The sequence below is a fragment of the Neovison vison genome, chromosome 2, assembly GCF_020171115.1.
Source record: "Neovison vison isolate M4711 chromosome 2, ASM_NN_V1, whole genome shotgun sequence".
Taxonomy (NCBI): domain Eukaryota; kingdom Metazoa; phylum Chordata; class Mammalia; order Carnivora; family Mustelidae; genus Neogale; species Neogale vison.
In genome coordinates this window covers 13784925-13801667 of record NC_058092.1, presented here as the reverse complement: position 1 = coordinate 13801667, position 16743 = coordinate 13784925, and the positions used below count along the sequence as shown (strand labels likewise).

Genomic DNA, 16743 nt, shown 5'->3' with positions numbered 1-16743 from the left:
CTTGTTTTTAGATTGAAGTATAATTTTTAACTGCTAAGGTGTACACATCAAAACCATATAGTTGAATGAATATTGTGTGCATATCCATGTAATCATGACCCCTGTCAAGATACAGAATGTTTTTACTTCCCTGCGAATTTCTTCACACTTCCTCCTAGTCTGAGTTCCCACACTGATACCATTCCGTCATGGCTGCTTAATTTTTTTCTTTCACTGCACTTCTTGTAATACGATCATATCATATCATATCTCTCTTTTGTAAGTTTTAAAATTTTAGTTCTTTACCCAGCCACTTGTGATTAGAAGGAAACGAATATTTTAAATCCTTCAGTTACTAATTTATAGAAATTATTATTCTTTGGTTTCTATCTTATTTTCTGTACTAGAGTATTAGAAGCTTGTGTTTTGTCTAGAAGTCTTTTTTAGTCCTCTGTGTATTGTGTTCCTTATCTAAATTTAGAATGTGGAGGGGCACCGGGCTGGCTCAGTTGGTAGAGCATGTGACTCTTGATTCCATGGTCCTGAATTCAAGTCCTATGGTAGATGCACAGTTTACTTAAAAAAAAAAAAAATTAGAATGTGGATGCCATTCCAAATCTTTGCAGCAACGCAAGAACACATCTCCAATACGGGAACTGATGTGGTATTTATAAGAAGGATCTTTTTTTTGTTTTGAAGATTTTATTTATTTGTTTGACAGATAAATAATAAATTATTTATTTATTTGACAGAGCAAGACAGAGCACAATCAGGGGGAGCTGCAGAAGGAGAGGGAGAAGCAGACTCCCCATCTAGCAGGGAGCAAGATGTGGGGCTAAATCCCAGAACCCTGGGATCATAACCTGAGCTGAAGGCAGATGCTTAACGGACTGAACCACCAAGGCACCCCTATAAAGATCTTAACCTGGAGGGGTGCCTGGGTGGCTCCGTGGGTAAAAGTGTCTGCCTTTGGCTCAGGTCATGATCCCAGGGTCCGGGGATGCCACCCCCCCCCCCCCCCCCCCCCGCATTGGCTCTCTGCTCAGCGGGGAGCCTGCTTCCCTTCCTCCTCTCTTTGCCTGCCTCTCTGCCTACTTGTGTCCTCTGTCTATCAAATAAATAAATAAATAAAATCTTAAAAAAAAAAATCTTAACCTGGAGTGCTTTTCTAAATCTACGAGCCAGAAATATTAAAAAGTAATGCGAGCTTTTACGTATAGGAGCAAATTTCCCATGACAGTCTGCATTTGCCTTTTTACTCTCTTCCAGCCGTAGGTGGAGGGGGACAGAGGGGAGCAGGAACTTTTGATCCTCTATTATTTCCTGAAACCTTTCCAGGAGAAGCTCTGCAGATTAATTTTGTCCTTTGGGTAAAATAAAGCTAACCTCCCAAGAGCCACTCTGCAGATTTAAAACCTTCTCCTTCAGGCTCTGGTTCAGTATCTTGAATTAGTGCAATACTTGCCGTTATTACTTTTTGTATGTTTATGTTTAAGAAATCTGCTATTGTCCATTATTATCCCGAGAAAATAAAAGTAAATCTCTACGGTTATCATTAAAGCCAGGTTTTCCTCCAAGAGTAGCCTTGACGGCATTTTATCCCTAATGCAAAATAGCTCTTTTCTGACTACAAGTGGAAATCGATCATCAGATACCAATTTATTTATCAGAACTACACGGGTAACAAAAGGAGGTCATCCAAAACTTCGGGAAGAATTTCAGGGCTTCAGGATTTCAAACCATGCACAGTTCTTGCGAAGATGTCTTTATTTAGGCAGACTGGGGGTCACAGGGCCCAGGGCTTGACGTCCTCCACTGACACCTCCCCATCCCCGCCCGCCCAGAATGTCCTCGAAGCATGCTTAGTTTTCCTTGAGCCAACTGTCAAGGCCAACTGCTTTTACCTCTTAGATCTGGAACTCAGATCGCTATATCGGCAAAAAGCCCGTTATTAAGCTTACATTCTTTCTTTGCTGGTAGAAAAATGGGGGAAACACAACCTGCCGGGACAAACTGCAAAGAGCGATGTAACATGTAAGCTGGTAATATTATTAGTGAGGGTAATCAAAACACAACAGGGATTTGGGACTAGTAACAGCGAGAGGTGGCGCGGGGAGCAGAAAGTTTTGTAGACTACGTAGCGCTGTCGTATCACTTTGTGGGGGACATTCGGGAGGGAAGCAAGCGGGTGAGTGATCAGACTCTCGTCCTTAGCTGTCTCCGGTCGGGGCCACTATATCCGCAGATGCATAGCCTGTTCCGCTGTGCGGGTCTTGCTAACTTCAACCAAATCTCCAACTCACCTTTCCCGGTTGCCCCGGAGCCACTTCGCTCCTACTAACACGAACGACTCCCAGCGCGCAGGCGCGGGGATTGCCCCTCCCCCCCCGCCTCCTACTAAGGCGTAAATCCTGCGCAGCCGCAGTTCCTCCGGCTCGCCTACTCCGGGGCCGCCTTTCTCCTGAGAGCTGAGGGAGGTCGCCCTGAGCGTCGCGTGTTTTGCTCTGCGACTGCGTCGCACAGTCTGACACACGGATTGCGTCACTTCCGCCCCCTCCCGGGAGGCGGCGCTAGGCCGGTGGCAAGCCCCCGAAGGGAGCCGCAGTAGTACGACGGAAGATGGCGACGAGCGGCGGCGAAGAGGCAGCGGCGCCGGCGCCCGGGGCCCCGGCGACGGGGGCTGACACAACCCCGGGCTGGGAGGTGGCGGTTCGGCCCCTGCTGTCTGCGTCCTATTCAGCCTTCGAGATGAAGGAGTTGCCGCAGCTGGTGGCCTCAGTCATCGAGAGGTACCGGGCGGCGGCCCCGGCGAGGCGGGCGCTGAGAGGGGGAGGGGAGGTCGTGCAGGATAGTGTGGACCTGCTTCCAGGGCCGCCTTCTGCTGCTGGGCGCCCCCCGCCCCAGCCCCGGCTTCGGGGCTCCCCGATCCAGGCGGACGAGGGCTTGTCCAGTGCTCCTTCCGCCGGTCCATGTAAATTATCGTGCCTCGATTTCCCTTCCGAGGAAAACTTTTGAAGACGCCCTCTTCAGAGGGCGTGGCTGGACCCGTTTGGGAGTGACTTCGGGACGCTTCGCGCTCTTCGGGGAATGTCCCCGGGGCTGACCCCTGTGTTAAGGTCATAGCACTGATGAGTTTGCATTTCTTGCCCGCACTCATCCCCCTGGCCTGGGCCAGAGCGGAGCCTGGGGTTTAAATTGGAGATGTGCCGCATAATTTAATAACGGTCTTTCCGTGGCGCTGTAATCACTGGGGGCACGTGCTGTTTCTGTGGTTGAAGCCACTAGTGACCACTCAGGACTTTGTTTTCAGGTTGCACTTACTGTATGTTGCTACTGTAACGGTCTTTGATGAGACCATTTCAGTGTTAGTCTGAGGTCATTTTCCCACAGAAACAGTGCCCTCGCTTGCGCGCGCGCTCCCTCTCAAAGTCATCTTCAGGCTCTTACAAACGGGGTCATTTATTGGTTTGGTATTAAATCGCTTCGTCATTTTCTCCAGATTTCTTAGATCGTGATAGTTGTGTTCAACAAGGCCATGGTATCAGGATGCTTGTGTTTTCCTGACTTAACATCGCTCAGAGGAGTCTTTCATTGGTTTAATGGTAGACGTGCTTTTAAAGGGAGTCTCACTTTTATTTTGCTAGTCAAACCTTCAACAATCTGCAGTTGCTGACTGGGTCATTTTAGCCTCTTGCCAGCAAGGGTATATCTTAATGTCATCCAGAAGGTTAGAAATTGCTTTTTATTACTAAGGAAGGCCCGTGACTTGACAGATTGTTTATTGCATTGCCTGTTGTTAGGTTTATGATGCTTTGTATGAAGTTGTTTTTTTTTTTTTTTTAAGTTGTAATAAAATAATGGCCGGGTTTGGTAATTTTACTGTTAACTTTACAGATGGATTTTCCTATCTAATTATTAAGCCCGGAATATTTTAAAGATGGAAGCAAGTATCAAGATACTGCTTTCAAGTTATGTGGCCTCTTTTTTAACTGTTTTAAACATTTGGCTTGGCGATATTTTTCCTACATTATGCTCATCATGTGACTTGTAAATATTTGCTCTAAATAAAATACTCTAAAATATATGCATTTATTTATTTATTTATTTCAAAGTTTTTTTTTTTTTTAAGATTTTATTTATTGATTTGACAGAGATCACAAGTAGGCAGAGAAGCAGGCAGAGAGAGAGGGGGAAGTAGGCGTCCTGCTGAGCAGAGAGCCTGATGCGGGGCTCAGTCCCAGGACCCTGAGATCATGACCTGAGCCTAAGGCAGAGGCTTGACCCACTGAGCCACCCAGGCGCCCCAAAGATTTTATTTTTAAGTTATCTCCACACCCAATGTGGGGCTTGAATTCTCAAACCCAAGATCAATACTTGCGTGCCCCACTAAGCCAGCCAGCTGCCCCTGCTTTTATGTGTGTGGTTTTTTTTTTAAAAAAAATTTATTTATTTATTTATTTATTTGACAGACAGAGATCACAAATAGAGAGGCAGGGGGAGAGAGAGAGGGAAGCAGGCTCCCTGCTGAGCAGAGAGTCCTATGTGGGGCTCTATCCCGGGACCCTGGGATCATGACCCAAACTGAAGGCAGAGGCTTTAACCCACTGAGCCACCCAGGTGCCCCTGCTTTTATGTTTTTATGGACGTGACGCCCTCCCATTCATCTGGTATTCCAGATCCATCTTTTTAAAACTAGAATGGTTTAGCAACTCTGTCAAGCTTGTAGAAGGAGCCAAAACCGAATATATCAAACTAGGTTTGAATTTTGCCAAGTGAGTGACAGTGCCCCCTCGTGCACCCTAAGGTAATCAAGAGTTTCCTGTGTTTGTAGACAGAAGTAAGAACTCTCTTCACAATTTAGGAAAGATATCCAAACTAATGGATGTTTACTAACAAAAGCTTTTATTGTAAGGCAGGATCCGGGAAGTCTTGCTTCCGGTTTTGTTGCTCAGTTCACTTAGAAAGGTGGTTCTCTGTCCTCTTTAGGGTCTCTGAGAGGAATATCATCCTAAGAAAAGTTTTCAGAATACCTGGTTTACAAGTTGTTTACAGTAAAAAACAACCAAACCTACTAGTGTTCAGCAGACGTCGGCATGTAGAGCAGAGGTCGGCATGCCTTTTTTTTTTTTTTTTTTGAAAGGGCCGGAGAGTAAATATTTGCAGGCTGTACATTCTCTGTGTGTATTAGTCAACTCACTCATTGTATAGCAAAAGCAGCCTTAACACAAGATGTAAGTGAATGGGTGTGGCTGTGTTCCACATCTTATTAGTAGACACTAAAATGTGAATTTCATATATTTATATGTCACAAAATGGTTTTAACAGTTATTTTTCAGCCAAATAAACATTGCAAAACCCAGTCTTAAATATGGGCTGTTACAAAAACAGTGCTAGACCCTGGTTTAGAGCAGAAGTTAATACCCTACTATTCTGTTTCTCGTAAGTTTCTGCCTTTCAAAAAAAAAAAAAAAATGAGGGGCGCCATGGTATCTCCGTCGGTTAAACATCCGACTCTTTTTTTTTTTTTTTTAAGATTTTATTTATTTATTTGAGAGAGAGAGACAGTGAGAGAGAGCATGAGCGAGGAGAAGGTCAGAGAGCGAAGCAGACTCCCCATGGAGCTGGGAGCCCGATGTGGGACTCGATCCCGGGACTCCAGGATCACGACCCGAGCCGAAGGCAGTCGTCCAACCAACTGAGCCACCCAGGCGTCCCTAAACATCCGACTCTTGATTTCAGCTCAGGTCATGATCTGGTGGTGAGATGAAGCTCAGCGCAGAGTCTGCTTGAGATTTTCTCTCTCTGCCCTCCCTGCGTGCACCTGCACTCTCTAAAGAAAGAAAGAAAGAAAGAAAAGAAAGAAAGTCTTTATTTAAAAAATAATTTTAAAGAAGATTTTATTTATTTGGCAGTGAGAGTGAGAGAGCACAAGCAGGGAGAGCAGCTCTAGGAGAGGGAGAAGCAGGAGCCTGATGTGGGTTCCATTCCAGGACCCTGGGATCTTGACCTGAGCCAAAGACAGACACTTAACTGAATAAGCCACCCAGGTGCCCCAATAAATAAAATCTTTTAAAAAAAAATGAAATGAAGGTGTCAGAATTGTGGAAGTATTTCTTGAATCTAAAGTTATTGCCATGGATTATAGGGCCAGATCAGAGCCATCACTGTACAGATGCTGTGGTGGGCTTTGTTTTGTAGGTAATCAAAGGGTTAGTAGGTGCCTAGGCTGCTACTTCTGGGATTGCTGCTCTCCTTTGGGGTCCCCTTTCTGTTAGCATGACTGCCATCCATGTTTCCCTCCCTTGCCTCCAGAGACCCGTTTTTCTGTTGGAATCTGCTATTCTCTGCTTCCCTTTTAGATGTCCTGACTCCATCTTTGCCAGCTCTTCCTTGCTGTGTGACAGCCCGCTCATCCATTGAATTCCTCCCTATTTAACCACTGGAGACGATGATTTGCCCTGAGACTCCTCCGTGCTCCCCCATTCCACTTGCCATCTCTAGTCTTTCATACCTTTATAGTTGGAATTGAACTTTGGGTTTGAAGAAGAGGTAGATAACAATGTCTAGGTCTAGATCCTGTTAATTAAGTTTGACTTCGTAACCAGCTGTGAAACAAAGGGGGAATAGATTTGTATGGGTAAACTGGGAAACATACTTTCAAAAGTGTCCTTTGATTTTTATTTTTTATTTTACTTACTTATTTATTTATTTATTTAAATATATATTTTATTAATTTATTTGAAAGAGAGAAATCACAAGCAGGCAGAGAGGCAGGCAGAGAGAGGGGGAAGCAGGCTCCCCACTGAGCAGAGAGCCTGATGTGGGGCTCGATCCCAGGACCCTAAGATCATGACCTGAGCCGAAGGCAGAGGCTTAACCCACTGAGCCACCCAGGTGCCCCTATTTATTTATTTTTAAAGATTTTATTTATTTATTTGACAGAGATCACAAGTAGGCAGAGAGAGAGGAGAAAGCAGGCTCCCTACTGAGCAGAGAGCCTGATGTGGGGCTCGATCCCAGGACCCTGGGATCATGACCCAAACTGAAGGCAGAGGCTTTAACCCACTGAGCCACCGAGGCGCCCCAAAAGTTGTTTGTTTGTTTGTTTGTTTGTTTTAGATTTTATTTATTTATTTGACAGAGAGACATCACAAGTAGACAGACAGGCAGAGAGAGAGAGAGAGGAAAGCAGGCTCCCCGCTGAGCAGAGAGCCCGATGCGGGGCTCAGTCCCAGGACCCTGAGATCATGAACTGAGCCCAAGGCAGCGGCTTAACCCACTGAGCCACCCAGGCGCCTGTCCTTTGATTTTTAAAAGAAAAACATACCCGAGTTGACTTAACAAGAAATTTATTTTCATTTCTACTGCCTTTTGCTAGCATTTGTTTTAATAGTAAGGATTGAAAATCTTTACAGTGCTTTTACTTTTCCAGACCAGAAATGGAGCTAGAATAAGCTCAGTGGAACACGTGCCATATTTGGGATTAGTTAGTATAATTGTTGAATGTAACCTTGTATTTTAAGGTCCTGTCAAACACAGAATTCCTTTCATAACTCTGTGTGAGATATGTTGGTGACCATGATTATCATTGAACACTTTGACCTTTCATAAGTTAAAAAAAAAAAAGTCTGTTTCCCATGAGCCAGCCCTTCCTAGGCTGTCCTGGCCTCTTAATGATGTCTCTTTCAGTCTCTGCCTCCCAGGTATTTGATAAAATTTAGGCCAGAGAGACCTACTTGGGAAGGCGGAAGCTATTACAAAATCTCTATTAGATAGTGTTTGGTCATTTCCTAAATTTCTTGAAAGGGAGAAAGGGATACACTGGTGTCAAGCTTCTGTCAGGCTATAGCACAGAAGTTCATGATTGACCTACAGGAAAAAAAAAGCTTGCCACCAAATGATAGCGTGTAATTGTGAGATTAGTCCTAATGTCTTATTGTACGTTCACCACAGGTTTGTCAAGAGTGAAGGAGGTGCCGGAAAGCTTTTAGTTCTTTGGTTAAATGTGTGGTACTCTGACATACAGCAGATGTTCAGTAAGCATATTTTTCTTAATGCTGTTATTCTTAAATTGTATTTATTATGCTTACTTGTTTCCTGATTGTGTCATGAAACAGGCATAGTGGATTCTGCTCTTGGGAGTTTATGACTTTGATGAAGGGAAAGGGGTGTGTGGAGTTTCCATAGTTTAGAAAAAAGATATAGGTAGTATGGTGTCTGAGGGGGAGAAGGAAGGTGAATCTGTAGGCTTTTATTTTGTCCTCTTGGCATTCCACCTCTTCCTGAAAAAAGCTAGATATTTCCAGACCTGAGCCAGTTATTTTTTACTTAGATGTCAAATTAGATTTCTGTGACCAGACTGCTAGCTGCTGTTTCCCTTTGTTCTCTGCCTCACATTTATTTTGTATGGGATATAAGCGTTTCAGATTCCCTGTTTTTCAGGAGTGTTTCAACCCCAGCGGTGTTGTGGTTGGAATGTTTGTTAGAAGAAGCAGATGTCTGAGGAAGATAGCTCGACCACCCAGAGGAGAGAGATATTTTTACATATAAGTCTTATTTTCCTTTCTCTTTGTTGTATTTGCCTGCAGTTCTTCATTCTTCCCCATTCCTACCTAACTTCTTGCCCTTTGTCCCATTTTTTCCATTTCTTTGAGTCTTCTGGTATCTTGGTGTTTTTCAGATTATTGGGGAATGAGGGTGGCAGCAAGTTTTAGACTACTCATACACACTTGTTTCTTTAAAATCAAGAGATATGATAATGTCCTTTGGGCCACATGTCCACATGTCCTACTCCCTCCTTCAAGTCTTTTCAAATTAATTTCCCCATGTTTATCCTTAGTTGCCCTAAGCAAACTGTAAGTGGAGCTTGGGAGTGCTACAGTTTTTTGCATGCCAATGTCCATCTTTCCTCAAAGTACATTCTTGTGTTTGTGTTTTTTTTTTTTTTTTAAATTGGAATAAGGCAGTTGTGCATTTCTAGAGCAGGAAAATCACAAAGGGTCAACATTGAACCAGCCAGTTAAATGAGTTTATTCTTGTATTATGGATGTATTTCATTATCTGAATGGAAATGAAAACAAGTAAGTTCATCCTTTGGGTGGGTAGTTTTTCTCTTAGTTCTAGTAAGCCTGTTCAGCCAAAGAAAATGGGGATAAGCAGTTCTGAACTTTTGAAGTAAAACAGAAGGTAAATGACTCAGTAAAATACATCAAATTACAGGGTGGGGAAACCTTAGAACAATGACTAAGAAAATACAAGGACGAAAGTGAAAGAACAACTAAGTGTATGAGGTAGAAGAGGGGATTTAGTAGAAGTTTTCTGCTGAGTAGGATATGACCTCTGCCAGTATGATGGCCACGAAGTTGAGCATTACAAGTGTTTAAAGGTTTCTGTTTCCTCTTTTTTTGTCCACCTGACAAGTAGAAATGATCCTTGGTGGGCAGGAAAGCCCTTACACATCATAGAGTCTCCATAAATATTTTTTCTTGGTGAAGCAGTTATTCTGAGATAAGGAACTGATCTTTGATAAATCCCCATTTATCCTAGATAAATCCCCACATAGCAGAGTGTTTGCAATGCCAGACTCCTACGTGCTATTTGAGGTGATTCATCACTCACACCGGCACCTCCCCAGTATTGAACTTCTCTTTTTGGCTCTTACGTTGATTTGGCAAGGGGATAGAGTCCTGACTGTGTACATTTCCCTTCAGAGTCTAATACTGGCTGGAGAATTAACTCACTGAAGAAGCTGTTTAGCCACAGCCTTCCGTTCTTTCCTTCTTTACGTTTAATAAGATAGTTTTGTTTTCTTTTGTTTTCATTGTCTTCTTGTTTCATGGGTTGTGGATTAGCATCTGATTTGCTAGAATTACATAAATGTATAGTTTTAAGATTTACGGGCTCCAGATTTTCATAGAAGAGGGCATTTCCTCAGCTCAGGATAAGGGATATGGTTAAAATCCCTGAATTTGTTGTGATCTACCTGTGTCCCGGTTGGAGATAGGAGGGCGTGGGGAGACAGGAGAGCTCTGGTACCTGGTGAGTTTTGGGTTTTAACATTAATCAGGTGATTTTTCCCTGAACTGTTGATTCTTGCATTATGGACTGGTCTTGTTTGGTTTTCAAAGTGGGTTATGATGACCTGTATTCCCATTAGCAGTATTTTGAGTGTTCTTGGTCTACTCCTTTTTGGTCAGCACATAATATTACTAGCTTTTGGTCTTTGGCAACCAGTGATATAAAACAAATTGGCATCCTGCTATGTTTTAACTTCTACTTCTTCAATTCTAAGTGAGTGTGAAAATGATTCCTGCCTATTAGCCTTTGCTACTCCTTAAGCCTGACGCACCTTGAGCAAGGTGCTTACTTTCAATTTGCTGAGCTTCCCTTTCTCAGTCTTGAACATAGGGATGGTAATAGTGCCTCCCAGATGGGGCTGCTGTAAGTACCGTAATGCCTGTGAAGGGGTAGGGTGTCTGGCGGATAGGAAACACTAAGTAAATACTAGCTGAATTATTTTCTTTGCAGTGAATCCGAAATCCTGCACCATGAGAAGCAGTACGAGCCCTTCTACTCCTCTTTTGTTGCACTTTCCACACACTATATCACAACAGTTTGCAGCCTCAGTGAGTATTCCATGCTTGTCACTCCCTTCTGAGGGCTTCGGGATGGGGGTACGGTTGTGTCTTCTCTTTGCAGGTCTCTGAACAGGTTGTTAACGAAGTCTGTTTTAACACTCCTAACCTGTTCACCCAGCAGTGGAGACCGCTGTCAGTCTGATAAGGCTCTGGAAGTTCCTTTACATAGGCCAACCAAGAGGGATTTGCAGAGTACTTGGTTTGGATGTCTGCTTTGTAATCGATTAAGTTAAACTGTACCTTCTTAATAAAAGCATTTTATTGGTTTCATACATGCACATGTAATTACTAGTGTGTTAATTTCTGGGGGTTGAGGGGGGATGGGCGGATACCAGCTTGAGGTTCGGATGCCACTGATGAAGGCACTGTTTATTTGGTTTTGGTGAGAAAATAAATTCTCCTTTTGTATTCTCTAGTATGTCAAGGGATTTCAATTTCAGTTCCCCATCTTTTAAACTTTTTTTAATTCTTAATTTTCTACATTTTTACATTTTTACTTATTTTGAAAAAAGTCCTTAAAAAAAAAAAAAAAACCTCTAACAGAGTTCTGAAGAATTTGAATTATTTACTTAAATAGTTTGCTAAGCAAGTAAAATGAGAGGAAGCTAAAGGTTGCTGGGTAACTGTTGTGTGCTATGGTGTTTATTAGCACCACTGGCTACTGGTGGAGGAATCACTTTTAGCGTGAAGAAATTTTGTGTAGGAAATCTCTTGTAAAAGACATTTAGAACCTATGGGAAAGGAGAAGTAGTATATTCTAGTAGTTAAGAGCTTGAACTCTAGAGCCAGACTTCCTGGATTTGATTTTAGCCCTGTGACTTTGGGCAAGTCATTTAACCTCTCTATGGTGTAATTTCCCTATCTGTTATGAAAAAGAGGGGGAGGGGGTAACAATAGTACCTACTCAAAATGTTGGTTTAAGGAATCAGTGGGTTAATATATTTGAAGTGTTTGGTACTTTGTGTGTTGTATTTCCTATTATAATGAATTTCCAGTAAATGTGAGATAGATTGATCTAGAAGCAGTGGATGGTATCAGTGCCAGGATGCCTTTGTTTGGCCCTTGGATTGTTGGTTCTGAATGATTTTTGTTATGGAATGGTGCTGGGAAGCTGGACACAGAGCTTGGGAGTTGTCTGGTTTGATGTGCTAGCCATGAGGCTGACCAAGCTGTGGCGGTGTGAGGTTAAGTCAAGCCCATTTCTTTCTCAGTTCCCCGGAACCAGCTTCAGTCGGTGGCAGCAGCCTGTAAAGTCCTGATTGAGTTTTCTCTCCTGCGTTTGGAGAATCCAGATGAGGCTTGTGCCGTGTCCCAGGTGAGAGTGATGGGTTCATTTGTGGCCCTTATTTTGAGGTAGGACTCTGACACGCTAGTGGCATGATGGAGAAGGGTGGTATAGAGCAGGGATTGGTGAACTTTTCCTGTACCAGGCCGGATAGTGAACAATTTGCTGACCATTTGGTCCCTTTTGCAACTAGTCTCTGTCTTTTAAACTCTGCCTTTGTAGTATGAAAGCAGCCACAGACAATACATAAATGGAAAAGCATAGCTGTGGTGCAGTAAACTCCATTTACAAAAGCAGACAGTGGGCTGAATTGGAGCTGTGGTTCACCAGCCTCTGGTATAGAGGCTGCAGAGGATTTTGCAATGATCGCAAACTTCCGTGTTCCCAGGGGTCAGGCACATAACATAAAACGGCTGAAGTGTGCCAGTTGAGAAGGTGCCCGACCCAGCTGTAGAGGGCCAGTCACTGTGCGGCTCCAGTCAGTCGTTGCCAGATAGCGGTGGAGACTCAGTTGCTGTATCTTGTGAATTATTATTATTATTATTATTTTTTAAAGATTTTATTTATTTATTTGTCAGAGGAGGAGAGAGAGCGAGCACAGGCAGACCGAGAGGCAGGCAGAGGCAGAGAGGGAAGCAGGCTCCCCGCCAAGCAAGGAGCCCGATGCGGGACTCGATCCCAGGATGCCGGGATCATGACCTGAGCCGAAGGCAGCTGCTTAACCAACTGAGCCACCCAGGCGTCCCTATCTTGTGAATTATTGAGAAAGATAAGAATTCTGGATTTGTCTTTTGAACCTTCCATGTTTTAAAAAGTTAATGTAACTTCAAGTATAAAAATAACAATCCAACAACAACACTGTGAGCATAGTCTGACGAATTTGCAAACCAGATAGGGTCTGAGGACCATCAGCTTGTGATCTCCGCTTTAGTGTTTTCCCCGATTTCAGTTCTTGATATGAACCTGAATTTGGCCCTGTGCCAGTGAGAAGTCCCAAAAGAGTAGTATCTTCTGAAAGACATATTTGACTTTGTTTTCTTTTCAGAAACACTTGATTCTCCTCATCAAGGGCCTGTGTACTGGCTGTAGTCGACTAGACAGGACTGAAATTATCACGTTCACAGCAATGATGAAATCAGCCAAGCTGCCACAAACGGTGAAGACCCTCTCAGACGGTGAGCCCTCACTTTCCAGACCCAGTTCTTTGACTGCTTCCCTGGCCAACTTTTCCTGCTTTGGCTTCTAGTGGCTCTCTGCTCATCCTTGGTTTTGGTTTTATATTTGCAGTGGAAGATCAGAAAGAGCTGGCCTCACCTGTAAGCCCAGAGCTGAGACAGAAGGAGGTACAGATGAATTTTTTGAATCAGTTGACGTCGGTTTTCAACCCTAGAACTGTAGCATCACCACCCATAGGTCCACAGACTCCGGTGAGTTACTCTACCCAAATGTCCTCATCCCTTGGAGCTTTTTTTTTTTTTTTTTTTTTTAAAGATTTTATTTAGTTATTTGACAGAGAAAGATCACAAGTAGACAGAGAGGCAGGCAGAGAGAGAGAGAGGGAAGCAAGCTCGCTGCTGAGCAGAGAGCCCGATGCGGGGCTCGATCCCAGGACCCTGAGATCATGACCTGAGCCGAAGGCAGCGGCTTAACCCACTGAGCCACCCAGGCGCCCCCCCTTGGAGCTTTTAAGATGATAATACTAGAAAAAAGTAACAATTGTATCTGATATTTGTGATGTAAAATGATGTATTTGCCTAGGGTAGAAAGAAATAGAAGAATACAAACCAAAAAGAAAAAACGAGGTGATTTTCTTTCTACTATTGATATATTTTTTAAAAAATTTATTTATTTATTTGACAGAGATCACAAGCAGGCAGAGAGGTAGGCAGAGAGAGAGGAGGAAGCAGGCTCCCCTCTGAGCAAAGAGCCTGACCTGGGGCTCGATCCCAGAACCCTGGGATCATGACCTGAGCTGAAGGCAGAGGTTTTAACCCACTGAGGCACCCAGGCGCCCCTCTACTGTTGATATTATTTTGATGATCATTCTTCTAAAATTTCTTAATGCAAATAAACAGATATAAAAGATACATACAGTTTTCTGTAAAAGGCATCACACTATTAATTGTAGAATATATGTATCTTCAAGCTCTATATTTTTCTCCTCCTCTTGGGAAAATAACTCTATTTTCCCTAGTATTAGTGAGGGATTCCCCTCCTCATTAACTGGGAATTCTCAAGAGTATCCATAGACCTTCTGCTTAGTTTGGGCTCTTGCTTAGATTCTGAACTGTAGGGCCGTTGTCAGCAGGTGATAATACCATGATAGGCCTTTCACATCCTTTGTTTCTCTTCAGGCTGAAGGGGAAAATGAGGAGCAGTCATCCACAGATCAAGCCTCTGCTATTAAAACCAAGAATGTGTTTATAGCTCAGAATGTGGCTAGTCTTCAAGAGCTTGGTAAGACTCTTAATTGTTGTCATAAAGCTGGTTTCTCTGCTTTCAAAAATTCCGTTAAATGGAATTGTAAGGTTGAGCCTTGTCATTAATGCAGGTGGCTCCGAGAAGCTCCTGCGCGTGTGTTTGAACCTTCCCTATTTCCTGCGCTACATCAATCGGTTTCAAGATGCAGTGTTGGCCAATTCTTTCTTCATCATGCCGGCCACAGTAGCAGATGCCACTGCTGTTCGGAATGGGTAAGGTGCTCCGGGATGTGTGCTTTACCTTCTAAAGCTGCTCTCGAGAGAAACTGGATAGTTGTTTATGGCACGCTAACTTTCTTTAATTATCAGATTATAGAAGCAAGGGATTCAAGGAGACACTTTGGTTAACCTCCTTCTCTGTCATGTTGTAGTTTTCATTCACTGGTGATTGATGTAACCATGGCATTGGATACCCTCTCTCTCCCCGTGTTGGAACCTCTCAATCCTTCCCGTCTGCAAGATGTGACAGTCCTCAGCCTAAGTTGTCTGTATGCAGGTGAGGGGTTGTGATGTCTGATCTCATATTCTTAGTTCAGTGCAAGTATACTTTCTGGAAGCCATGTGATCACCCTGTGTGCTCTTCTCTCTTCCCTTTCCTTGAGCCCTTACCCCTGAGGATCATCTGCTGTCTCATCTAGGTGAAAGGAGGTCTCCAGATGAATCCTGTGAATGATACTGCTGTTGCACAACTGTTGGCATGTGATGTGCATCTTTGCTTTCATAGTATATGCAGATAGTAAATATCTGTTGTATGGAAAGCAAAATGCCAAGTGCTGTTGGGATTTTGAGATAAACAGTATGTAATCCATGCCGTCAAGGAGCCTTTATCGAGAACAGTTAGGACCACATAGAGTAATATATAGTGGGGTATGATAAAGGCAATAAGAGAAATGTAGAGTAGTTGGGTGCACAAAGAAGGGAGAGATGGAGTCTTGCTGTGGGAGCAAGTCTCAGGAAGCCTTTACAGAACAGGTGGTATCTGTTTATATTGATAAATACAGCAGATGTTACCCTTCATGCTCCCGCAAATCCCCTTTCTTCCTGTTGCTCATGCTGCCTCGAGAGTGGGATTTGACAGCTGGTGTTCGCTCTCTTTTAAGTTGCTGTGACAGGGACTTTTTAATTCAATTCACTGATCCTTGGTTTTAAATACTGTAGTCCTGTATGTCTTAGAAGGTATACCAATTTCTGATGTTTACTTGGTTCTTTGAGTGAGGATTTGAACAGCTTTGGCAACCTCACCTTGGGGACACCAATAAATGCTGAGGTTGATCATCTCCCTACTTTCTTTCAGTAGCTTTATTTTGAACATCTGGATGCAAAAGGGATATAAAGAGAAAGGCACCTTAAATTGGGTAAAGCAGTAGTAATGAAGGAGTTCTGTAGGGCAGGTGGGATTGCAGCTTGGCTATCCGGAGGTAGAGGCCGAAGCAGGACTCAAAATATCCTCGAGTTTGGGGGAACATACTGTATAAGTGTGTGGAGGGAAGGGATGAAGGGAGAGAATATGTGATTAGTGGTTATTGTATAGCCAGAGAGAAAAGAGGACACAGTCACAGAGGTCTTAGAAATGCAGTCTAAGTCATTTGGACAAAGTCCTATAAACAGTGGAAACCACTGAAAATTCCGAGCTATATTCAAGCAGCAGTGTGCAGGATATTTTGTTAGGAGGAATTTTTGTAGTCATTCAGGCAAGACACAATAAGAGCCTGAGCTCGGGCAGCAGCAGGGGAATGAGAAACCTAAAGGTACATGGGAAAATGTGTTCTCCCCTAGATCGTCTCCAGTGCTCATTTCCTCATCCTCTGTCTTTGATTTTTTGCAGATTTTAAGTTGGGATTATTTAATTTTTAGGAAATTTCTTGAGTATCACACGGCTATCTGTATACTCAGTTAATATTGGTTAAAGAGTCCTTAAAATTTTTTAGTTGGATTAAAGATCCCAGGTGTGGGTTGTTGAAATTTGATGGCCTGGGATTTGACATAAAGACAAGGATTTGGCCTTTGTGCCTTTGAGGAACACCAGACATGGAATGTTTTTCCACATAATCTTGGAAAAATGGGAAATCATTTTGTGATGTTTTAAAGTTAATAGGTTTTATTTTATTTTTAAGATTTTATTTATTTATTTGACAGAGATCACAAGTAGGCAGAGCGGCAAGCAGAGAGAGAGGAAGGGAGGCAGGCTCCATGCTGAGCAGAGAGCCTGACTTGGGGCTTGATCCCAGGACCCTGGGATCATGACCTGTGCCGAAGGCAGAAACTTCAACCAACTAAGCCCCCAGGCGCCCCCAATAGATTTTATTTTTAAAGCAGTTTTAGATTTATAGAGAAGTTGAGCAGGTTATACAGAGTTCCTATC

General features: G+C 43.3%; 1 protein-coding gene across 5 annotated transcripts in view; it reads left to right on the top strand.

Annotated features, from left to right (window-relative positions):
• Window positions 1-2598: 2598 nt before the first annotated feature.
• Window positions 2599-16743, top strand: part of UBR4 (ubiquitin protein ligase E3 component n-recognin 4) — a 138178-nt gene continuing 124033 nt past the window's right edge. For 3 of the 5 annotated variants that reach the window (XM_044237288.1, XM_044237289.1, XM_044237287.1), the window contains exons 1-8: window positions 2668-2768; window positions 10507-10604; window positions 11828-11931; window positions 12947-13076; window positions 13189-13328; window positions 14256-14358; window positions 14453-14594; window positions 14753-14877. In XM_044237288.1, the coding sequence (XP_044093223.1) occupies window positions 2728-2768; window positions 10507-10604; window positions 11828-11931; window positions 12947-13076; window positions 13189-13328; window positions 14256-14358; window positions 14453-14594; window positions 14753-14877 (883 nt within the window). In that variant the 5' untranslated portion in view covers window positions 2668-2727. Of the gene's footprint in view, window positions 2769-10506; window positions 10605-11827; window positions 11932-12946; window positions 13077-13188; window positions 13329-14255; window positions 14359-14452; window positions 14595-14752; window positions 14878-16743 lie in introns of all 5 variants that reach the window. The other 2 variants (XM_044237286.1, XM_044237285.1) reach the window with 1 other exon arrangement.